The sequence below is a fragment of the Gopherus flavomarginatus genome, chromosome 3 (assembly GCF_025201925.1).
Source record: "Gopherus flavomarginatus isolate rGopFla2 chromosome 3, rGopFla2.mat.asm, whole genome shotgun sequence".
In the NCBI taxonomy this organism is placed as follows: Eukaryota; Metazoa; Chordata; order Testudines; family Testudinidae; genus Gopherus; species Gopherus flavomarginatus.
This window is the reverse complement of record NC_066619.1, coordinates 53749861-53775398: the sequence shown is the minus strand read 5'-3', so window position 1 is coordinate 53775398 and position 25538 is coordinate 53749861. Positions and strand designations below refer to the sequence as shown.

General features: G+C 38.3%; 1 protein-coding gene across 6 annotated transcripts in view; it reads right to left on the bottom strand.

Moving 5' to 3' along the window:
* The window catches only part of XRCC4 (X-ray repair cross complementing 4), a 284810-nt gene that overhangs the window by 36983 nt on the left and 222289 nt on the right, over positions 1–25538 (bottom strand). For 3 of the 6 annotated variants that reach the window (XM_050944830.1, XM_050944832.1, XM_050944831.1), the window contains one exon: positions 15080–15175. The exons of 2 other annotated variants lie outside the window; for them this stretch is intronic. In XM_050944830.1, coding sequence (XP_050800787.1) covers positions 15080–15175 — 96 coding nt within the window. Of the gene's footprint in view, positions 1–13273; positions 13743–15079; positions 15176–25538 lie in introns of those variants that run through there. One more of the 6 variants, XM_050944834.1, reaches the window with a different exon arrangement.

Genomic DNA, 25538 nt, shown 5'->3' with positions numbered 1-25538 from the left:
AAGTTAACCACAGAATGATATTTTTACAGCCAAGTTATACATTTTGGAAAGTGGGTTCTAGGTACTAACATATCCTTAACTATTGCAATGGTAGCAGGTGTCACCATAAGAAATGATGTCAAGTTCAATTTAAACATCACAGAACATGCTGAAATACTTTGGAAAGTGCCAAGGCTCACTAACATTTTATATGAAAGAATAAAATAAATAAAAAATCCCCAACTCCCCTCCCTAACATTTAATTTTTTCCCCCTACAAGGCAAAGTAAGGAAAACAGACCCAAATTCTTTGTAATTAAAGGGACTGTGGTTTTACAGCCAGACAAGAGCCAAAATGTGAAAAGTTAAGAAATCATGATACAACCTACATTGCACTCTATGAGAACTGAAACAATCTGCAAAATAACTTAAGATATATGAACATGAGGTCAACTATTTTTAATAGATAATTGTATTTATAAGCTTCTTTATCTCATGGATAAGGCACGAAACATAAGACAGGAACATTCTGACAGTTTCAAAACAACTATGTTTGTCTTTAATGTTGTTTTAATGAATATAGAAAGTAAAGTCACTAATCATGTTTATGATCTAAGCAACATTGAATAAAACCCTTCAGCTTGCCATTTACTCTTTCTTTTCCTATTACTTCCACTTTTCTGCAAGTCATTCTAGTTTCCATAACAGCGATGCTGTTTACAGCATATGGATTGGGGGAAAAAATAAGACATGTTCTACCACTATTTTTTTCTCAAATCTACCAAGGTCCTGATTCAGCAAAGCACTTTAGCAACTTCTTAATGTTAAAAATGAGAGTAGTCAGTCCCATGGAAGTCCAAGAGTTTAAATGCGTTACTAAATCAGGACCTAAAACACTTGAACCATTTATTTACATATGGAATATTCTTAATTTATTAGAATAGTTTTCCAATTAAGTTTCTTAGGGAACAATTGAATTTAGAACACTCTATCCAATTTCCACACTAGGAAAGTCCCCCAGTATTAATTTAGCATTATGAATTGAATTTGGTAGGTGATACTGTTTTGTTAATATCACTTCATGAACAGAAGTTTCACGTTGCAATAAAAGGTTCCGCTGCATTATTGTCAACCAGCATAATCCAGCACCATTTGAAACACTATTACTGAGTTCAATAGGAACTCAGTCACACAAGGCAGCTTTATATAGACTTTGTGAGGTAATCAGCTCAATAGTAAGATCCTACAATGCACAGCTTTCTTACATGCACAGTAACAGACTGACTTGGATGAAAACTAAAACTCTGATGCTAGGGCAAGTTATGCTGTGCTAAAAACATATTGGAGAACGACTATTTTTAAAATGAAATTTTACAAAAGTAGTAGCTTACTGATTGAAATAGTGTACCTCTAATAAATAATTCAAGTGTACATAATAATCAGCATATCTCAGAACTCCTATGTATCCCAAAGGCTTTCATTTTGTGAGCAGATCTATTCATGATTATTGGCCAGGGTTGTCACATATTTTACAGTAACTCGGTAATATACACACAAAGGGCCAACACCTGGCAATATGCCCAAAAACCAATGCAGCTGCATGTAACTGGATACCAATGTGAGGTAAGGCTAGTGCAAGAGAAATTCTGCTACCAGCGTAGTGTGCCAGTTATTGTGGTGGCTAAATACATTCCATTATGGTATTTTTACTGTATCTCTCTATGGGAACTATGTGCTCATGTCTACTAATTTCCATCTTGCACTTGCTGTGGATGGCAGCTTACAGTTCACTGTAAATTATGCCCCTCTTTCCTTAAACCACACATACTAGTCAAGATGTACATCCCTTCATGTTATTGGGGTTATTTGCTAGCACACCCATGCCTCCAACTACTTGTACATTCACATCATGCACACACATGTGAAGATGGATGGTTGTTTACACCTGTAATCATCTCACACTTCATATTTTACCGCGTGCTCACACAGCGTCTCTCATTGAGTTTCAGCCAGTTTCAGCCACTGAAGTTATAGAGTTTCTTTGGGAGTTTTGGATTAAGACCTACAATTCTGATCCATGATCCACTTGGCTGCCAGAAAACTAATAAAGCAATATTGGGGGACCAAGTTGCCAGCGCCTCTTAAATGAGTAATTCTGAGGCTCTTCATCAAGTAGCCGTCTCTTGATATGGACATTATGATCTAGAAAGTACTGTACTATCTGATAGACAACTCTGTTGCCCATTTCCTGCTTCATGTGAAAGACTTAGGGCCTGCTCCAACACAACATTTAAGCATATGCTTAACTTTAAGTGCACGAACACTCCTATGGAAAAAAAATGCTTCAGTTAAGCTTAAGACTGAGACATGTGCATTAGTGTTTTGTTAGATTTGGGTTTAAATTGCAGGAAGAATTTCCATTCATACTGCACTATATAAACATCAACCCACTAGCAAGTTTATGCATTTGATTTAAAAACATTTTCTGATAGCCAACCTTTAGAGAAGCTTCAAAGCAGAGTATAAAATTTTTCTTCCTTTGAAGGAAACTACTTTTAGCTAGCAATCCACGAATGAAGAGTGACAATCCACTGTAAAAAATGAATCGTAATTTTTCTGCCAATCATAGCTGCTATAATGAAACCAAGAATTCATTCCGTTTCAATAAATTAGATGATATTCTTCTGAAATATCTCTATGCTCAGATGAGGGTTTTTTCTTAGCTTTTCCTTCATTCATATTTTTTTTCCAGTGTGCTGTAATTCATGCCATCAGAATGCTCTAGACAATGCAAACGTCAATATGACTTATACATGTATTAAATCAACTGTGTTTTGCAGTTTATTTTAACATTATTTATGTGGGAAACTATTATGATTTATATCACTGTCTTTCCCAGAGCACCTATAAAAAGAAACTGACATTTTATACTGCTATGTTTTTAAAAAAACTATCCCAAATAAACATTTTAAATGGCAAAAAAAAAAAAGAATAAACTCGGCAAAATATTTTATATTTTAGACACTGTGGGCCTCAAGTCAATGAAGTTAACCCAGTGTAAATTCAGAGTGAGAGGAAATCAGACCCAGTCCGTGAGAAAATATTGTATTGTTTCACTTTAATATCTATTGGAGTGAAATAGTCCTTGGTGTTTTATACTACGATCTCTGACAATGGGCAGTACGTGGAAACTTCAGAGAAATATAAAAAGCCTACATAAGGCATGTAACCAATTATGTAATATTGTGTTTCTGTGCGGAAATTCATTCCTAACTCCCTCAGGAGATCCGCTTATGCCCCGAAACATGAGATTTAATTGTCCATATCATTGTTTTACCTTGCATAGTTAAAAACATTGCATGTCTTCACAAAGAGTGTTGCATTTAATTTTCAATGAAAATTGACTAGGCTTGGTTTTGAAGCAAAAAATATGTACGAGAGCTATGATTTTACATTTCACTGGCCCACTTTCTTTGAGACAGTGGGTGTCATTAAAAAGCAATATTTATGGCACTGAAATATTTACTTTATCAAGGTATTTGCAATATTTTTATATGGAGAATAAATAATAAAGTAATTATAAAACTAAAGCCAAATGACAGGCTATTTTTTAAAATCACCCTGCACTTTAACTTTTTCTGGCCGTTATCATTTAGATTATTATTATTTTTTGAGCAACGAACAGGGTTTCCCCACTTCCCCACGAGACTTCATTAGAATTGAATGATGCTATATGGAGAAGAAAATCATTTAATCACCCATTAAATTAGTTTACTAAATGAGGATCTAGCTCCCAGATTGGGGATATATCAGAAATTAAATTGATACTACATTTAACTTTAAGAAATGTTAGACCTTTTGTGGCTTAAATGGAATGTGGGATTGAAATCAATGGAAGATTCACGTGTTGAAAGTATGCAGAATCAGACTTTAGCATCTTTAGCATATCAAGATACTTTAAAATGCTTTATTTAGAAAAGAGAGGCGTGACTATCCTGGAAATAAAGATCTGCCCCATGCACCCTGAAACATGGCTCTGGGTATTGCACATGGAGATTCTTGCACATTTGCCAGTTCAGTATGTGTAGAAATATCACAAGAACTATTTTTCTTATGAGATTTCTTTCATTTTCCATTGAAATTTTGCAAGCCTGACTGCAGGATTTCAGGTCAAATAAAGACTATGCCAAATTTCTAGTCCACTGTCCACAGTCACTAGTCCATTTTCAGTGGGGTATCGGGATGATGAGGGAGCAGCAAGCATTGTGTGACTCACCTCAGGAGCAGGGATAGAAGAATGTGTGAAGGGAAATACTTATGGGACAAGAAACAGGGTTAGTGTATAAAGGAGAGCAAGTCACAAGGAATGATAAGAGAGTGTTTTCCTTGAAGCTGTCAGGAGAGAGCTGCTTGTTAGATATGCACTCTAAGAAGCCTCTACATTCTCTCCTCTCTAGAGATTCAGACTCAGTGATATCCATACAGTAAACTGAGATTCAGAAAAACAAAGTGAATTGTATTACTGTTTATATGCACAGTTCTCTGTTCACCCCGTGTGCAGGAAATAAGAGAGATTATCAGGAAAACATTTTAATTATCAGAATCCATATATTGAATGTCTCAGCTGATTAAAAAGAACAGAATTTATTTACACATTAGTCTATGTTAGACAGATCCATCAATAAGCAAAGAGCAGTATTTTATCTGCTTTAATTCATATGGGACCTGTCCATGGAGAGAACCATTACAATATTTTATGAATGTAGGTTCAAAGGAGAGCTCTGGACTGCAACTGATTCCATTACCTAAACAGTTTCTTTATTGTTAAGACAATGATTACACTGTTTATGGTCAAATTTAGGCTGCTAGGTAAGAGATTGAAGTCCAGGACTCCATGATAGCAGTTACTGAAATGCTTCCAGTTCCATGTGCAGGGTCAGTTAGACAGGTATAACTGCAGGGTCTCAAATGCACGGATGAGATGATGGTGTTCAGAGGAAGATTGAGGTTTTTTAGGAACTGGGAACCTTTTGGGAAAAGAGGAAGGATGGGTTCCACCTAAACAAAACAGCACCATCAGTCAGAAAAGCTAATGGAATGTTGGGAACCATTAGGAAAGAGAGAGGAAACAAAACAGGAAACATCATAGCACCCTATATAAATCCCTGGTATGCTCACACCTTAAATACTGCATGCAGTTCTGGATTCCCTATCTAAAACTGATATATTAGAACTGGAAAAGGTACAAAGAAAGGCAACCAAAATGATTAGGAGTATGGAACAGCTTTAGAAATGAGATACTGGGGGAGATATGATACAGATCTGTAAAATCACAAATGGTGTGGAGAACGTGAATAGGGAAGTGTTATTTACCTCTTGAAATGACACAAGAACCAAGGGTCACCCAGTGAAATTAATAGGCAACAGGGTTTAAAACAAACATAAGGAAGTACTTCTTCACACGGGGCGGCTCTAGACATTTCGCCGCCCCAAGCACGGCGACATGACGCAGGGGGCGCTCTGCCGGTCGCCAGTCCCGTGGCTCCGGTGGACCCTCCGCAGGCATGCCGCCGAAGGCACCCTGCCTGCTGCCGTCCCAGCGACCAGCAGAGTGCCCCCCAAGGCATGCCGCCCCAAGCATGCGCTTGGCATGCTGGGGCCTGGAGCTGCCCCTGTCTTCACACAACGCACAGTCAACCTGTAAATCCGTTGCCAGGGTTCAAAAAAGAATTAGCTAAGTTCATGGAGGATAAGTCCATCAATGGCTATTAGCCAAGATGGTCAGGCACACAACTCCATGCTCTGGGTGTCCCTAAACCTCTGCCAGCCAGAATCTGGACAACAGGAATAGATCACTCAAAATTGTCCTATTCTGTCTGAACCACTGCCACTGGCCACTGTTGGAAGACGGGATACTGGGCTAAATGGATCATTGGTCAGACCCAGTATGGCCACTGTTACATTCTTATGTACTGAATTCATCTCTGTTAGGGATATAAAGTATACTAATGCTGTGCTCCCATCATTACATACTGAGGCCTTTTCTGTTATAAAGTGCTTCTGCGGATGCTTGGTTCCCAAGAATTATCCACAAAACCTTCTTTGTTATAAATGACACTTTCAATCCAGCACTTACACAATGAAGCCACTTTTCTTTTGCTTGGATTTAAGTCTGTCCAAGGTTTTAAAAGACTGTCATGTCAGAGATGCCATGAAAGGGAAATGAAAAAGAGCCAGCCAGTCTTTGCTGCCCAGCACTATAGAATCTTCATTTTCAATCGTAGGTACCAAATCACAAGCACTGATGACAGTGCTGCCCAACTGCATGCTCCATTGATGAGCTAAAATACAAGCTAGTTCCCAGTTCCTCCCCAAAAAACACAGCTCCCCAATGTGGCAATGAGCCAGTAGCAAATAATCAGATTACAGGGAGCAAAGATATTACCAGAGGTGTGATAGCGAAAACAGAAAGAAAAAAAAACCCCTCACTCCACTTTTGCTTAACATGTATTATATCACCAGGTAGTACATGCCAGATGTGTCAGTATGAACACAGACTCAGCATACATTCCTCAGCCTGTCAGAATGAGAGTCACTCCTCTGGGTCAGCAAGCAATGATGAGGAAAGAGATCCTGTTATTTTCTGTGCACTTGCAGACAAAACAAAACTAGTGAAAACTAGGAACTTAGGATAGGATTTGCAGAAAATCCTTGAGGACTTAGGAACACAAGTGATTTAGGTGCTCCTGCCTGAGGTGTGAACATGTAAAAGTGCATTGTCACAGTGATGGCACTGGATGCCACTTTCAATGACAGCAGCAAAACACAGTATTCTGAAGTAAGAGAAAGGCCATCAGTTCTTTTTCTTGATAAAGCACAGAATGCAGATCTGTTTACCTTAATGTGGGGACACAGAGACTAGAGAGACATCTACCAGTCACACACACATAGTTCATTTATGTTATGACTTATATTCAGCTCTTTTACAAATGTGTAAGCTTAACAGTCACATGACTGGCTGAGCGTAGCCCCCTAATTTTCATTTCAAATAAGTTGATCATACATCAACTTCCATTCGCATTCTTCCGCCACTGTAACAGACTTTAATAAATGTGCATATGGGAGCTTGAAGGAAACTAGGTTTAATGATGATTAGCTGACTTGATGCAGAACACAATTTGTTCAGGGCTACACTGATTGCAAAGTCAGGTTCAGCTTCATATCAGCTAACTCAATTCTTCACTACAGCATTCAAACATGCCACTTTGTGGCATAGTCCCACTATCAGAACAACAGTGACAATAACAGAGTTCAGAGTAGTAGCCGTGTTAGTCTGTATCACCAAAAGAATGAGGAGTACTTGTGGCACCTTAGAAACTAACACATTTATTTGGGCATAAGCTTTCGTGGGCTAAAACCCATTTCATCCAATGAAGCCCATAAGCCCATGAAAGCTTATGCCCAAATACATTTGTTAGTCTCTAAGGTGCCACAAGTACTCCTCATTCTAATAACAGAGTTGTGCAAGTTTTCAAAATGGGAAATTCAGCACACAACTGCAATGAATTATAAGAGAAGCTGTGCCTTAGCAACCTGTATCCCATGCTGAAAATGTATTCCAATGTGTGACTTCACTGTCATAATTCAGAAGATGCTTCAACTTTCCACCCTTCACTCCACAGTCAGATGGCAATATTAGAGACTAATCAGGTTTGATAATGTGAAGAAAAGTTTCCAACTGTTATTTTATCATCTCATTTGGTGAACAAATATTTTCCAGTCCTCACTAACACTACATCATATTGATTCATGCAATAAACCCAGGTGAAAATTCTGTTCTGTTTTCAGTCTTGAGGGTGATTTCAAATTGTGTAAAATAATATAGCTTTAAATAATTGTTGTCAAACAATTTGTAACTTCCAGTTCAATTACGTGTCTGCACATGTGTGTAGCTGATAAGCAGCCTAACTAGAAATATATAAATCAACAATATGGACAATATTTGCAACAGATCCTTCCCAACCAACTTCAGACATGAAACCGCCCTACTTCACTTTTTCAAATGGCTGCACTTGGATTAAAATTAGGGCTGTCAAGCAATTAAAAAAATTAATCGTGATTAATCGTGCTGTTAATCAACAATAGAATGCCATTTATTTTAAATATTTTTGGATATTTACTACATTTTCAAGTATATAAATTTTAATTACAACACAGAACACAAAGTGTACCGTGCTCACTTCATATTTATTTTTATTACAAATATTTGCACTGTAAAAAACAAAATAAATCATATTTTTCAATTCACTTCATACAAGTACTGTAGTGCAATCTCTTTATCGTGAAAGCTGAACTTACAAATGTAGAATTATGTACAAAAAACCTGCATTAAAAAAGAAAACTATGTAAAACTTTAGAGCCTACAAAGCCACTCAGTCCTACTTCTTGGTCAGCTAATCACTCAGACAAACAAGGTTGGTTACAATTTGCAGGAGATAATGCTTCCTGCTTCTTGTTTACAATTTCACCTGAAAGTGAGAACAGGCATTTGCACGGCACTGTTGTAGCTGGTGTTGCAAGATATTTACGTACCAGATGCATTGAAGATTTATATGTCCCTTCATGCTTCAACCACTATTCCAGAGGACCTGGTTCCATGCTGATGATGGGTTCTGCTTGATAAGGATTCCAAAGCAGTGCAGACTGATGCATGTTCATTTTAATCTGAGTCAGATGTCACCAACAGAAAGTTGACTTTCTTTTTTGGTGGTTTGGGTTCTGTAGTTTCTGCATCAGAGTGTTGCTCTTTTAAAACTTCCAAAACCTTGTCCCTCTCAGATTTTGGACAGCACTTCAGATTCTAAAACCATGGGTCGAGTCTGTAGCTATTTTTAGAAATCTCAGATTGGTACCTTCTTTGCATTTTGTCAAATCTGCTGTGAAAGTGTTCTTAAAATGAACATGTGCTGGATCATCATCTGAGACTGCTATAAAATTAAATATATGCAGAATGCAGGTAAAACAGAGCAGGAGACATATAATTCTCCCCCCAAGGAGTATAGTTACAAATTTAATTGATGCATTATTTTTTTAACAAGCATCAACAGCATGGAAACATGTCCTCTGGAATGGTGGCTGAACCATGAAGGGGCATACAAATGTTTAGCATATCTGGCATGTAAATACCTTGCAACGCCAGCTACAAAAGTGCCATGCTAATGCCTATTCTCATTTTCAGGTGATGAAAATAAGAAGCAGGCAGCAGTATCTCCCATCAATGTAAACAAACTTGTTTGTCTTAGAGATTGGCAGTATAAGAAATAGGACTGAGTAGACTTGTATTCTGCAAAGGTTTACACTGTTTTGTTTCTGAGTGCAGTTATGTGACCAAAAAGAAAAAACCTGCATTTGTAAATTACATTTTCACAATAAAGAGATTGCACTTCAGTACTTGTATGAAGTGAATTGAAAAATACTATTTTTAAATCATTTTTACAGTGCATATATTTGTAATAAAAATAATACTATAACGTGAGCACTGTGCACTTTGTATTCTGTGTTGTGTGTTCTTCAATCATTACATACATTTAATTTGCCATGGGCACTAAATTACACTGGCTAAGCTGTACATGCCACATCAATGAAAACTCTTTCCAGCACTGCTAAAAATATTTTTGGTGATTTACTCTGACAGTGAAAGGACTCTGCCAGATGATTTTTTACGCTTTGATTACACAATTCTAATACTTTTTCAAAGAGGCAGTTCAAATTGTTTTTATATTCCTACATTGGTATCAAAATTGTATTCTATTAGGCAATGGCATCTTACACAGAGGTGCTCGAACAATTTTTACAGAGGGGGCGCTGAAAGTGGAAACTATGTATTTATTTGTTATTACTAGTTCAAGCCAGGGGGATGCTGCTGCACCACAGCATCCCTAGTTCAAGAACTCCATATCTTACATGTTTTCCATTTTCCCCTCTATAGTATTAACCCCTAAATTCATCACTATTGTCAATACTTGGGCTGTGTCATTCCCAGCATTCTCAGTCACAGAGGGAAGTCTAGTATCTATTTAAGAGTTCTGAACTAGTACCCATCACTGTAACATCAGAGCACCTTCCAGATTAACTAGTTTGGCATGGTGATATCCCTAATAAACTTCATTTAGTCTAGTTCTTCTTCTGTCTTTAGCTCTGCATAGAGTAGGGTTGACTTTGCTTGCTTGCTTGCATTTTTATGATGGTCAGGCAGTTGGAGTAATAAGCAAATCTTTCTGCTTATCATGCAAAAGTTTTATCAAATGAGATCATCATGAGGTGGTCATTTAAATTCCCATTCACTAGATTATATTTAAGATAAGATTTTGTCACTGATATTGTTAGTAAAAGTCATGGACAGGTCACAGGCAAAAAACTTTTACTACAAATAAATGTGACAAAATAGGGTTCTGCAGGCCTCAAACTGCCTGAGGTGGGGCAACTGCACAGGGATTAGGAGCCACCTGCAGCAGCTGGGGGCTGCGGAGTACCCTGCTGCCCCTGGGGGCTGGGAGCTGTGGGGTGCCCCCACCTCCCCAGTCAGCCAGGAGCTGCGGGATAACCCCTCTGCCCGCAGCTCCAGAGGCCTGCAGCAGCCAGGAGCTCGGGGGTTCCCCTGGGGCTGCAGTGGCTGGGAGCAGTGGGGTGTTCCCACTGCCCATTGGTGCTGGGAGCTGTGGGGTACTGCTGTCACCCACAGCTCCAGGGGCCTATGGCAGCTGGGTGCTTGGAGGTTTCCCCCACCACCAGAAGCTTTGGGGGCCCCCAACACCCATGGTGGCCAGGAGCTTGGGGTTCCCCGCCACCGACGGCTGCTGGGAGCTCAGAGGTTCCCCCTCCTGCGGCAGCCAGGAGCTCGGGGATACCTCACTGCCCGAGGCAGCTTGGAACTCCGGGGGCCACCAGAGGTGGCAGGGGACCCTGCAGCTCCCGACCACTGCAGGCTGAAGTCATGGAGGTTGCTGGAAGTCACAGATTCCGTGACTTCCGCAACCTCCATGACTAAATCATAGCTTTAATTATGCTCTGTGTTCAGTCTCAAATTTAAAACAGCAGTGTTTATAATGAATGTATACAAATACATGAATGTACAGATTTATTTCTCATGTAAATGATAACTATTATGGAAGTAATATTAAAATCAATGTAATAATTGTCAGGCTTCCCATTTCAAGAACTATAGGAACAGTCATGACATCAGTATTTAGCTGAGATGGTACTGTAATGCAATTTATGCTAAGAGAGGTAAAAATAAAATAAGTGATCCAAATGCTGTGCACTATTGTATCACATATTACAGTAAGTGTTAAATATAGGTAAAGATTGCCCTTTTTACACAGAAAGTAAAGAAAAATTTTCTTGCCTCTTTACATTGTTTTTTATTCTTTTTTAAATGTAGCAGCCTTTTTTATGTGCAAATTTTGAGTTAAACCAGTAAAAATACATTTTGAAAAGTGCACTGTCTTCTCTCTTATCCTTTTCCTTCCCATGTTGTAAACTCTTCCTGTCTGTTCTCATCTTAGTTTAAGTCCTAATCTTGCGAACTCTTACTCCCAGGGGTAATGTTTACTACAGTGAGTAATCTCATTGAAATCTGAAATCTGTTAAAGATAAGTGCATCCCAGGAACTAGATAGAAATACTGCTTATAGGCTACTATACAATGAATACACTAAAGGCTGATATGACAGAGATAGTTCACAATTTATAAATTAAATCTATAAAGTCTTACACTGGAAAAAAGTACACACACTTATAAACTAAATCTAAAATCCTTAGAAAGTGTTAGAGTTATATTTACAGTAGTCTTTTATTATATTCAAACAATTGTAAATGTAGATTTTCGACTTAGACTCAACATAAAATTTTCCTATTACTGAATCCTTACATTTTAGAAGCTCCCATATTTACCAGAATTGAACAATGAAGGATATTCTTGCACAGTTGCACTTACAGAGAATTTTTCCTATGAAATTAACTGAAAGCTAAAATCCCTAGAGGCCTGATTTTCAAAAGAGCTCTGTGCTAGATTTTGAAACAAAACAAAACAAACAAACAAAACAAAACAAAACCAAACAAACAAACCAACCCTCAGCTCCCAGTTAGGCTCTAAATGAAGTGGCCAGATTTTCAAAACTATTTATCAGCCAAACTGCTGAGCTCTTCTGAGAATCTGGCCACTTATTTTGGTGCCTAAATGGGTGCTGAGTTTTTCAAAAAATGGGACAATGATTAGGTGTTCTAAGGATTTATAAAAATATGGCCCTGACTTTTTACTGCAATTCAGAGGATTATATTAGCTATGTGTCTCCCATTAAAATCAGTGCGCTCTGCACTACTGTGAAAATTAGTAACTGAATGGAAATACATTTATTTTAAAAAGGAGAAAAGACAAAAAACAGGTGACCACATGAATTTATTATAGTTGGTGGGGGAGGAATACTGCTGCATCAGTAGTCACCACAGCAGTGAGCATTGTGAGAGTGCTGAAAGACAGCTGAGAGTCTCCTGTACAAAATGCCTTTTCTTCCACTTGATGAACTAGTGAGTATTGTATCATGCAGAATATAACAGGAACTACCTACGCAGTATCCAAACGTGTTATACTCACACCAAACAAGTAACTTAACTAAATACTCATACTGCATCACATACAAGTGTAACTGTATGACTCACTATACTCCATCGAGGATAAGTAAGTGAACAATGTTTCTTTTTACTTATTAGTTTGTAAGAAAACAAATCACATAGGAAAAATATAAAGACAAGGAAACAATTACCCGTTAGACAATTATGAAAAAAGACCTTTCTGCTAAAAGGAAGTTTTTCTGAAAATACTTTGTTTTACACACTTTCTATTTGTTATTTTAAATGTTAACAGGATTTTTCTTTTTGTGAATCAAAAACAAATGTACTATAATGTTTTATTTACTGCATCAGAAAAAAAGGACTTGTTAAACGTATGGCTCCAGCATCCTAAAGGTACTCTTCTTACAGCAGAATTCCATTCTTTAGCAGACATCTCACAAACATACCTGTCAAATGTCCTTAATTTCATAAGTCATTCGTTTTAGACGCAAAGTCACCTGAATTAAACACAAATTTAGTGACCCTTCACTTTTATTATTGAAAATGATTTACATCAGTGATGCAAATTCATAGAAAGGAAGTTATACAGTGTTACTTACAATAAAAAAACAACTTGCACAGCATGAAGGATTTTTGCATGAATAACATTCTTGTGCCCACCATTTTGAGTCTTTGTCACGCATTGCATCCAATATTTGGCATTGGCAGGCTGAGAAAAATACTCACAAACAGCTGTGCAGCATCAGCCTCATCATCTCATAAGGCAATGTAGCTAAGGGACTATTTGGACCATTCTATTTCCATGTTCATGTAGAATGCCTCCCCGACCCTTTATACTCAGTCTTTTATGACAAACCATACACATTTATATTGGTATTCAGGATTAAACACCGGCCTTTAAGGCTTCCACAACCCACTCTGCCCCCCACTTAGATCCAGAGAGATACATTTCCCCCTTTAAATTAAAGATGGAATTATCCACAAATTCCACACAGTGCCCTGAAATTTAGTGTGTATGTATGAACAGCTTTGTTGAGAATAAGGCAGGATCCTAAGAGGCCATATGAAATCACAGATATCGACTCAGACTTTTCAAGGGATTCACAGAGTGAAGACTTGTAATATTAATAATGACCTGTAGGGCAATGATCAAAGAAATAAAGAAGTCCAGGAGACAGAGGGAGAGAACAAAGAGCTATAGCTGCTCTATTAATGAAGCCTGGCAGCATAAAGTTATTGATCAAATGTGTAGAATTATAAAGATATTTTGTCTTTTTATCTGCTTATAAATTGTCATGAACACTGGTAGACCTCTATTAAAATAAATATATAAATCAAACAAACATAAAAACATCGTGAAAGTATGAAAAATACCAGTCTTGCCAGTTCTTCTCATCTAATCCCCTGTCAGTCTCCAATGGTGTTCATCTCTTCTATTGTTAAATTATTTCAAATTATCTTCAAGAACATAAACAACTTTATGGGCCAGATCCTCAGTTGTGTAAATTGATGTATTTCTGTTGACTTCACTGACACTACCGTGATTAACAGCAGCTAAGGATCAGGCCAAATCAGTGTGTACATACTAAACAAAGTCAGATGTCTTCTATTTCCACTGTTTCACCAAAAGATGTTTTGTGTTATCAAAATGGCACTGATAAAATGACAGGAAGTTAACTGCTACACAAATGCCCGACTACTGCATAATGTCATTTACATGCCTTCTTTCAGAGCACCTTGTATCATATTATTTTTCATATGATATATGAACATAAGTAACTCTCACTAATATTAACTATTCTATTCTTAATGGTTTGTTACTCAAAGATTTTCTTAAGATACTGCAGAATAACTTTCAAATAAATAATTAAGTAATTAGCAAATTAAAAGCCAATTAATCCTGCTAGGGGAAAGAACCCCTCCAGATTCTCCAACCAGTATGGCCACAATCCAAAACCATGACAAAAACTACAGATCAGAACAGGCTATATGGGCCCTGATCCCACACACACTCATTTAGCTGAATGGGACTGTTCATGTACATAGTATTATACAGCTGCATGTTTTGGAGAGTCAAGGCCATAGAAAAGCCACTTCTTAGCATGAAGAAGGGAACTGAACAGATAACTTTTAAAACACTGAAGCAAAACATATTTTTTGTGTCTTCTCAAGCAAGTAATAAAAAGTACTGGACTAAGACTAAGCAGTTTTTACACATACAAGCAGATCTGTAATTACTGTCTCAATCCATCCCAGTGGGTTAGAGAATGAAACTTATTACCTTTTGATTGTTTGGTGGCCTATATGAAATGAGCTGTTTGTCCCAACCCTAGACCAGTTGGGCAAAACAAAATTCACCATCATAATTGCACTGTCTGGCACACTTCTTGGCAACCTCAGCAGACAAAATCTCAGGATTGAATATGTCTGTACAACAATGGGGCAGAGTGGGTAAGATTGCAATACTACTACCTGTGTTGTTCCTGTTCTATGGAGAAACAGAGAATCTCAGTCTCTGTCCAGATGGATCCTCTCTCAGCTTCTTGGATGATGACTGTCCCCAAATTCCTGGACAAAGTAAATGTGTCTTTCAGCAGAAATGATCAGAAGACTATGCATCACATCATTGCCCTGAATCTTCTGTAGTCATTTACACCAATGGTAAGTGAATGAAAAGAGATGCATTTCGATTTGGCAGTGTTTTACCCCAATTTGTACTGGTGTAAATGACTATACAAAGCACAGGGCAGCAGTGAATTAGGTCCTAGACAGTTTAACAATAGCCATAAGCAATGGGAACATTCTTGGAAAGGTTTTAATCTTGTCCTTGTGCATAGTTTTAGTCCAGTCTCTGCTTCCAGTCTTCACTAGAATGCTTTATTTTTGCTAAAAACTGTTCTACTGTGTTAAATATTTAGAATAAGTTTGCTGATTACCTTTATTGTAAATGTAGATGCATGTCACAGACTAGTAATAGTTTAGATTTTACACATATCCCTGGTGTATGCAATGAATATTAATAAAGCGTATATCCTAACAAACGGAGGATTGCCACTTAAGTTAATACCTTGCCATGTTCTGAAGATTTACACCACTAAAGCCTTAGTGATACTTTCATATGTGCATTTCATCTCTTTTCATTCCTCTGTTCCTATCCATTTCCTCCCCATTAATCCTGCTAGCAGGGGTCCAAGTGGTATTGGAAAAAGTGATTAAAAATAGCAAAATAAAATGTCAAAACTCTGACCAAATGCTCTTTTATTATTGCATTAAGTTTGTATCTTGTTCAATTAAATTTATGATAAGGTTTTAGCTGATATAAATTTAATCTCCAGCCACAGACTTCACCTGCTCTGACTTCTCAGTCTTATTTCTTTGGCACAGAAAGAAAACAAAACAAAAAAACCCACTCTTGGATTTGACTGCAGCTTTCCCCCTCATGCTGCTGTGAAATAAGAAGGCAAGTTTTCCCGTAGGTGGGCCTAGGTCTGCATTTGGAACATGGCTCACAGGGAGAACCCAGATATGATTTAAGACAACAGTAACTTACTCCCTCAGGGGAAGCTTATCTAGACTCACTGATAATACCACAGAGAATGACAACACTTTAGAGTAAACATACTGCTTGTCAGTGCATGTCTGTTAAGAGATGTCTTTTCTCATAGTACTATCTTTGTATCATGATATTCTCAACCAGCTGAACTGACACAAGTAATTCCGTTTTTGTTTTAAACTTTGTCTTTGCTGAACAGTATCAAATAGAGTAATTCACTTTTAAGGTGACAATATGCTGAAAATGGCACTGTGGAACTGAGGGATGAGAAAGGTGCGTTTAGGACTATTGGTTTCATGTGAGTAAAACTGTCTGAATCTGGGAGCTCTCTTTTTATGTCTGATTACTAATTAAGGGAAATAAAGGAAGCTCTAGTGAGGCAAGACTGTCTCCTGTAGGTCTGGTTTTTCTTTTTTGGGGGTAAGTCACACCATGACTCTGAGAGATTTCATGTCAGCATATGGGGAGCTGAAGGCCATACAGTCTTATTGTTCTCTTCAGACAAGGTGTGTGATCCAGTCCCTGCAGTGCTCTAGTCTTAATCACCAGATGGCTTTAGATAAGGAAATGGACAGGGCCAGCACAACCCATTAGGCGACCTAGGTGGTTGCCTAGGTCGCTAACATTTGGGGGGGTGGCGACCACAGCGGCTGGATCTTTGGCCGCCCCGGTCGTCGACAGTATTTTGGGGGCGAGACCTTCCGCCACCTCTGTCAGGGGTGGCATTTTGGGGGTGGGACCTTCTGCTGCCTAGGGCGCCAAAAAAGCTCCTGGAAATGGAACATGGAAAACAATTATCCAGATGTACTAGAGGGATAAAGAGAGCAAGAGATTGCACTGAAGCCAGAGGAGAAGGCACATCATAGGCAGTTTTTACAGATACATTAGCTGTAATGGCTGACACCAAAGAATAGTTGACAGGAAGCATATCTAGACAAATCTAGTCATGTCCTTTCTGATCCAAGGGTGTGATTAGTTTTCAGTCTGGGTCATCGTGTATCAGAATATCCTGTGTCTAGAACTTCACCCTGTAGTGAGCATTATATTATTAACCAGGAATTAAGAGCTGGATCCTTATGCTAGTCTCTAGAGAAGCATGCCAGGTGTTGGGTATAAATCACTGCTCCTCCAGCTTAGGCCTCTAATAATTCTGACAATAAAATCGCTTGTGTGGCAAGTTATGTTTGCTATTGATTCATCAAATTGGAATGTTCCAGGAAGGTGGAGAGAGGGCAGAATGGATTGTAATGTGCCTCCATCCCTGAGCAGATCTCAACAGAATAAAGCCCAAAGGAATTAAAAGAATGGCCATAAAATCATACTTTTAATAAATGAACACTGTTTGTGTTTTTCAACTTAAAGTTTTGCTTTAAAATCTCTTAGGCTGTCACAAATGGAGACTGTAAAAAATAAGACTAGAGAAATTGAAAACTGTTACCAGATAGAGCACTATTACTCATAGGGCTTGCCCTCTGTGAATAATTTTTAGGTTTCAGCAAGAAATACATGAGGGTTTATGTTGTTCCTAGCAACAGATATCTACCTCTCTGCTGCCCCTCAGTTCTACTCTTTACAAAATCCACACTCAACATCCATAATTGATGCTTTTCTAAATACAGCATGTACCCAAAATTCAGTTATTGACTTACAAAGACCTCTTTCCAAAACAATATCAGGAAAATAATGAAATAAATATTAAAATTTTAGTTCTATGGTGTTACCATAAAAAGACAATACTTTGAGTCCAAATTCCAATGACAAGCATAAATCAAACACACAATCTTAAGTTGTGAGACTGTATGAAATTAACATTTTTTGCCAGTGATACAGCTTTCAACATGCAGCATTCTAGCTTCTATTTGATACTGTGTAAATGTGGAAGGAAACTACCACAAACATTATTTAAGGTAACAGAACCTAGAAAGCACCATCTAAGGGTGTCAATAAGATAAGACTATAAATAAATATAAAGCTATATATTAAAACTTTTATAAATTAAATTTGGTTTTGTATTACTACTATAATTATTGCTTTCACTACTCTTATTAATTTTATCATTAGTAATTAAACTGAATAGTTCCCTAATTTTACAGCATGCGACTAAATTAAAAACAGTCCACTGTGCAAACACGTAGAAATGAAACCACAGATTTGCCAAAGTGTTTTAACTTGTAGAAGTAAATCCAGCTGTTACTTTTCAAAATCCAGTTAAGACTGGAGAATACAACCACGCAAGTTTTTCTGACACTTAGAAACTTTGACTAAAGCAAAACAACATTTGTGGTTGTAAGAGGTGAAATGACATAATTTTCCATCTAGTGTGTACAAGATGCTTAGATTAATAGTAATAGCTAGAATGAAAAGGAAAAGGGGTTGAGAGAAACTCAAGAACTGCTATCCTTTGTCTCACTGATAGATACAACTATTCACCTGAAATAAAGAAAGAAACAAACAAAAATGTGTGAAGATTTCTATAGCCCACGCCAGTGTGACTAAATAGCAAAAGGAAAGGAAGGGTAACACAAATGCCGGAAGAAAGGAAATTGTGTGTTATCAAAGGACAATTAATTGCTCCCAAAGTAAGAGCAAATTATGATCTTCTTCCTTTTATTTACCCAGAGTTTCAGCTGTACAATCAAAGAAACATTGTGCTGGCTGTGTTAAAAGCTGTGGCTTTTGTTTCAATTATGACCAACAAGAACTTATGGGCTTTCACTTGATTGATTTTATAGCTTGTTACTATAGAAACAAGGAGAATAGAAGACAGGTCCCTATGTCAGTTCACATGGTTAGTAAACAGGAACAGGATTCCAAAGCACTCCACGCAGCTCACTGAGGTTTTGTTGGTACTGTTAATTGACTAGTCCCTCACGCAAGAATGAAATTTGTCTTGATGGCAACTTCACTGAATTTTGAAATCTGACTTTCAATTTATAATTATTTTTACCTTTAGAGATCAATATTGTAATTCTAAAAGCAAAAGGCTCTGTATTCCCTCCTGGGTGATAAATGGAAGGCTAGGGCCTTTAGGCCATGTGTTTCTGTACCAAGTTTATGCCTCAGTGGCACAATCCCTATTCCTTGGCAGAATGGCTTGACTAGAACTTTACTGCCAGTGCTCCTCCTAGAGCTAGCAGCTCACCAAGAACACTTAAAGTGGGTTTCCCACTACAAAGAGGGCATGACAGAAGCCTAGGGTGAATTAAAATTTCTGTTCTCCTTAGTAATGGGTACAAGACTGGGAGGAGATGGAAAACAATGCACATCTACCTCCTCCCTTTGCCTGTCCAGCACTGGCTTTCCTTCATGTGGATCTCCACGTGCACAGACTGTCCTCCACAGTCCTGATGGAATGGAGGAGGGCTGGAGGAGGGTAGTGAATCCTGCTATGAAGGTGTGAGTCCCCATTCCACAAAGGGAGGTGTGATCCCCATGTGAAGGGTTGCCTTTGAACAAAGAACAGGGTGCATGATTAGGCTCCAAGGTTCTTTAATGTTTCTGGCACAAAATCATCACTTGAAACTGCAAAGTCCTTTTTGAGAAAAGGTTTCTCACACACACACACACACACACACACACACACACACACACACACACACACACACACACACACACACACACACACACACACACACACACACACACACACACACACACACACACACACCTGGCAGATAGAAAAGATGTTCGAAGTGCCATACAAATAGAGAGCTCCGCTACTAACATGTACAGATTCTTCATCTAAATCTGTTCTATGCTGTATTCCTAAACCTCGTCTAACTTGAGAAATGTACCTGTTTCTAACAATGGATGCCAGCAAAGAACACAGCTGACCTGCACTGAAAAAAACCAACAAGAGTATTTCCTAGCCTAGACAAGACTTTATATTTACTTTTATGTCTTTTATTATAAGGGCCACATACATGAGTGGTATTTGGAAGCAACAGAGTAATGTTTGTATCAAGAGAAAAAAAATATTTTTCCTGATATTGCTTGGGTAATGCAAACCTAAACGGTATACTTTAGGGATTTTTTTTTGCATCTTTAGGGACTGATACTAACAGGTCTACATGCCTGCAGCCTGGACTACAGGGGTGCTAATTGCAGTTACATTGTAACTGCCCCGTGCAGAGCTGTTAGCTTGAACTAAAAGGTACCTAGCTCATGTTAATATAGCCCTGTTTAAAGTGTAGACAAGCCTTGAGTTTGCTGTTAGAGGAGCAAACATTTGCATATTATGATGATGATATAATATTTAATTAGTGTATTCTACGAAGAAGTAAGATCAGGAGAAAGAGCAAACAATGGATTTACATGAGGATGGATTAGTGAATTCTGTTGTGCCTAATTAGGTTTAAGAACTAATAATAGCATTTGTACTATACAAATTTATGACTGATTTTCTTTTGAGAGTTAAAATGATCTATCAACATATATATATATATACCTTTTGAAAACAAAGGGTCCTTTGTTGACGTTCCTCAAACGTTAACATGGGAGCCTCATCTCCTAATTGGTTTCTTAAAGAAACATTTGAGGAAATAATCAATAAACAGTTCTGTGAATAACGCTATTGACCTAACTTAACTTTGCTCATCTACTTCATTATCTGATTTTTTGGAACTCAGCACAGCGCTTTACCTAGAGGCAGATTACCGATTGTAGTTACAGTGACAACATCTGCTGCTGCAAAGTGCAGCCTTGTTAGTCATTCTAAAAATATTCTGATTTTTAACCGTCATCAGTTTGTAATCCATCATTTTTGCATTATATCTATTATTGGATATGTACTTATCAAAAATCAACCCTGAACTTTGAGAAAATGAGGATCTGAGCCAAAGGATGTACAATATTCACACTCATGGTGATCTTTGTTTGGTTTAGATTTTCTTGGGGATATACAATATAATTTCAAGGAACCCCTGAATAAGGATTTAAAAAAAATGGATTTACACCTTTTAGGAAAAATAAGGGAAGAGTTACCTAGAAATATAAGGCCATATGAATGTTGTCCAGCATGTAAATACACAGAGATCATCAATTAAGGAGGTGGTTAATTTATAGCTTCTGGAGATGAAGAGCACATGAGATTGTGATTGAGTAGCTTTTCTAATGTTGCTCTCTCTCTCAGTTAAAACATAGCTTCAACAAGCTAGAAGTATGTGGAGGAGAAGAGAAAAGTTGATACATTCCTCTGACTGTGGGGTTGAAGGCTGAGAGCATATATACTAATTCAGGGCTCAGTCCTACAAGTTGCTAAACACCGTGGCCCTAATCCAGCAAAGTACATAAGCATGTACTTAATTTTAAGTACATGAATAGTCCCATTGACTTCAAAGGCCAGATATGTAGAGGTATTTAGGTGCCTAAAGATCCAGGGAGGTGCCTAATGGGATTTTCAAACATGACAAGGCCAAATTTATTGATTTCAACAGGAGTTAGATGCACAGGCACATTTAAAAATCCCACTAGGCACCTGTCTGCATCTTTAGGCACCTAAATACCTTTACAAATCTTGCCCAAAGTGCTTAAAGTTAAGTACACGCGTAAGTGCTGTGGTAGATCAGGGCCAGAGTTCTCAGAACCTTACAGGAGTGAACCCTAAACAGGAAAAGATGGACAACTCACAAAGCAGGTTTTGCAGAACAGCTCCACTGCAGGTTCACCAGCTTCTGTTACTTTACAGCCCAACCTCTGACCTCCCCCAACGGATGGCTGGTGAGATGAAAGGGGAGTAATCAAGTGCTATAAAAGCCTGAACTAGCTACCAGTGAGGAAGAGAGGCCTTCTGGCTGTAGCTGTAATGGGAAGCAACTCCCAGAGCCAGGCAGCCTCTTCCTCTTTGTGTTTCAAACCTGTCCTGACAAAGGCTACCTAATTAGCCTATTTACTTTCTTTTGGTTAGTTTTGGTTTGTGTTTTTAATAAACTGGTACTTTTAACTATCACAGTTAGCTCCTGTGAGCAGGGGCAGCTCTAGACATTTCGTCGCCCCAAGCAGAGCAGCATGCTGCGGGGAGCGCTCTGCCAGTTGCCAGGAGGGCGGCAGGTGGCTCCGATGGACCTCATGCAGGCGTGCCTGTGGAGGGTCCACTGGTCCCGCGGCTTTGGTGGACCACCGGAACCGCAGGACCAGCGGACCTTTCTCAGGCACGCCTGCGGGAGGTCCACTGGAGTCGCCTGCCGCCCTCCCGGCGACCGGCAGAGCTCCCCCGGCCGCATGCCGCCCCAAGCACGTGCTTGGCTTGCTGGGGCCTGGAGCCGCCCCTGCCTGTGAGGAGCTCTCCCCCCGAAAGTAGCTTGAAAACCATGCACATGATTCAGTTTCCTAAGGTTCAGATAAGTGCAGTTCCATGCAGAACCCTTCATAGGTACTTTTAAGATCATTTCTCCAACTTTGTTATATAAAGTGACATGTTAAGTAGTCATACAAATACTATCCTGCAGCATTAACTACTCCTGGCTAAAGCTACAAGCACGGAGGGTCGGGCAATGGAAATATTAAATAATACAGATCATCTATTTAGTAGAATGCCAAAGAAAGTATCAGCCATAAAAGCAGCATTGTACTGTCACAAAATATTGCCAAGAATTAAGTGCAACAGCTCCTGTGATCTTTGTCTGTTTCTGTGCTTAAGTTATTTTGTGGGAAAATGATTACTACACACTTATATATGCTTGTTTTTCAGTTAATATATGCATTAAATAGAAAACTGGACCAATTTCATCCTGCATCGAAATAAAACAAATTACAAAAGGGTTGAATTTGTCTCACTTAGCTCAGAATGAATGTACTCTAATAGAAGTCTCAAATTCATTAGCTTTAATTGGCACCCTCCTTCTCAGTCAACACTTACAAAATATCTCCATCTCCCACCACTGAAAAAGTTAAGCAAACACAGCATAGAACTCCTGACTCAATACAAGAGGGAAATGTTTTCAAAGGGGTTGGACCACTGAGTAGAGCCTGGAATAAAAGGGCTAAATAGCTGCCTACTCTCAGATGGCTGAAAAACTTTGCAAAACCAAAGAGAAAATATGGAACATATCTATAAATGCTGCTCAAGATTTTCAGAAATGCATACCCGGAGGTAGACACCTAAATATATATTTAGTCATCGAAAAAAATCTGAGTACCCATCAACTCCCAGTGACTTCAGTGGTGCTCAATTCTTGAAAATCAATTCTCTTATTTAGGTGCCTAAATATGGATGTAAGGAAGGAGGTTTTCAAAGGCACAAACATCAGTTTGGCATCTATCTCCCTATGAACATAAATCTTTATGGTTATGAAAAATTATGTATACACATTTCATAGAGGTTCACTGATGACCTTCAATTGCTACAGTTAAAAAGTGTGTTCATCTCTAACCAGGATGAAATACTTGTTAAAATACAGATGATATTTCTGTGTACCTAATGTACTGTTTCTCTGCTTCTGCCAGGCTCACATGTGGTATCCAGGCATTGCCTATGGCACACTATTTCATTCAAACAGCTGCGATAAGTCCCTCCTCTTTTTAACTGGGCAATTTTGCAGCACATTACCTCCAGTCAATTAAGCAGGTGAATGGCCTCAGTGCTAACCTATTGAATTCACTGAGGTCCTGCTCAAACTCATATTAATGACAATGGGAAGACTCCTATTGATTTCACTGGGAGTCATCTCAGGCTGTGCAGGAGCATAATGCTCGTGTGTGTGTGTGTGTGTGTGTGTGTGTGTGTGTGTGTGTGTGTGTGTGTGTGTGTGTGTGTGTGTGTGTGTGTGTGTGTGTGTGTGTGTGTGTGTACACATGCAGAATTTTTGAGCTCAGTATTTTTTCATAGCACCACAAAATATTTGTTTGCCCTCAGCCCTCGTGAAGCACCTATCAAAGTACTGTCTAAGGTGCTGATTCTGTAAATTAAAGCAGTGGTTGTGACCCTCATGACTGCACTGAGTCCCATTCAAGCCATTAAAATCCAGGGAACTTCACATGGGTGTCAGAGTCTTCACCAGTGAACCAGCTCATAGGATCACGTCTTATACACTGTTCCTGAATCACCCAGCTGGGTGTTTATTTTTAAATAATACTTTACTGTGCCAGTTTACACCAGCAGAGAATTTGGCCCATGCTTTAATAGCATAAGAACATCTTGGCTAGAAGCTTCATTTTTTTTCAAAATGGCAAATGTTTCCTATAGAACCTAAGGCTTGTAAGAATAGTATACTCCAGGGATTCTGTGGAGTTTTGCTGAGAAATTACACAAAAGAGCTAATGTTTTCATTTTATATTGTGGCTAGACTCTGGGAATCTCTCAGTGAGCCATGAGTATTTCAAGGCTTTTTGTTTTCTCTTGCTATCATTCTATTTGAATGGACTTTCTATGTATTGAACATTAAATTAGATTGCCACCGCAGTTATTCTGATTGGGTTAAACCAACTTCTTTTATGAAATACATCTTCATGAAAGCCCTAATGGTCCACATGACAGCTGAGCCTGAGATTATTAACTATATTTCCTCTTGTTCTTTTGTATTAGAGAAAAAAAATGCCTTTATTATTTCCAATGAAAATTTTTTCAGGTTACGTAAAGTCAGAAAATTCTGATGAAACTCTGCCTAAATCAGAAGAGGAGGCTTTAGATATTTAGATATTTCTTTTTCAAAAAGCTTAAAATATTCTTTGAGGACTGAGAACTTTCTAGACCCAATCCTACTTTCCTTAGCTCAAAAATCTCCCACTAAAATCAGTGCCTAAGAAATGTAAGATTAGAATCTGGTGATGGTTTGATCACATGGATCAAATTCTACTCATTTAGTCTGGTCCAGTATAATTAAGTTAGTGCCCGTCAAAGCCACTGAAGTTAACAGGGTTGCATCCTGATAAAACAGAGAATTAGGTCCCCAATATTTATATTTTTGTATATATTCTATTTTTGATAAAACAAGCTCCAATATTTAAAATTTGTATCTGTTCCAGAGCTTTTGATGAACACTAACAATTTGGATATCTTCTGCTAATTAAACTAAAGGAATTTTCATAATGTATTGTATTAAAAACGAGTTAAGCCATTTTCCAGTTTTTCCTTACCTGAACATCACCTTACATGAAAAACCAAAAAATGCAGGATCTGTGAAGAAAATGGAATTCAGCTCCTATTTAATTGCATGGGAATTAGGGCATCTACCAGAAGAGCTGAAAGCAGAAATAGGTTTCTGAACTAATCTGTTTACAGGAAGACAAAGTGGGTTACACTGATGCAGTATGATTTTTTTAAAAACAAAACAAGCCCTGAGCAAAGCATTCTGGGAACTGCACTGTTAACTGAAGTTGAGCATGTAGTGTGATGTATGTACAAACACATTTGCAAGTGCAAGATAAGTGCCCACATTTGAA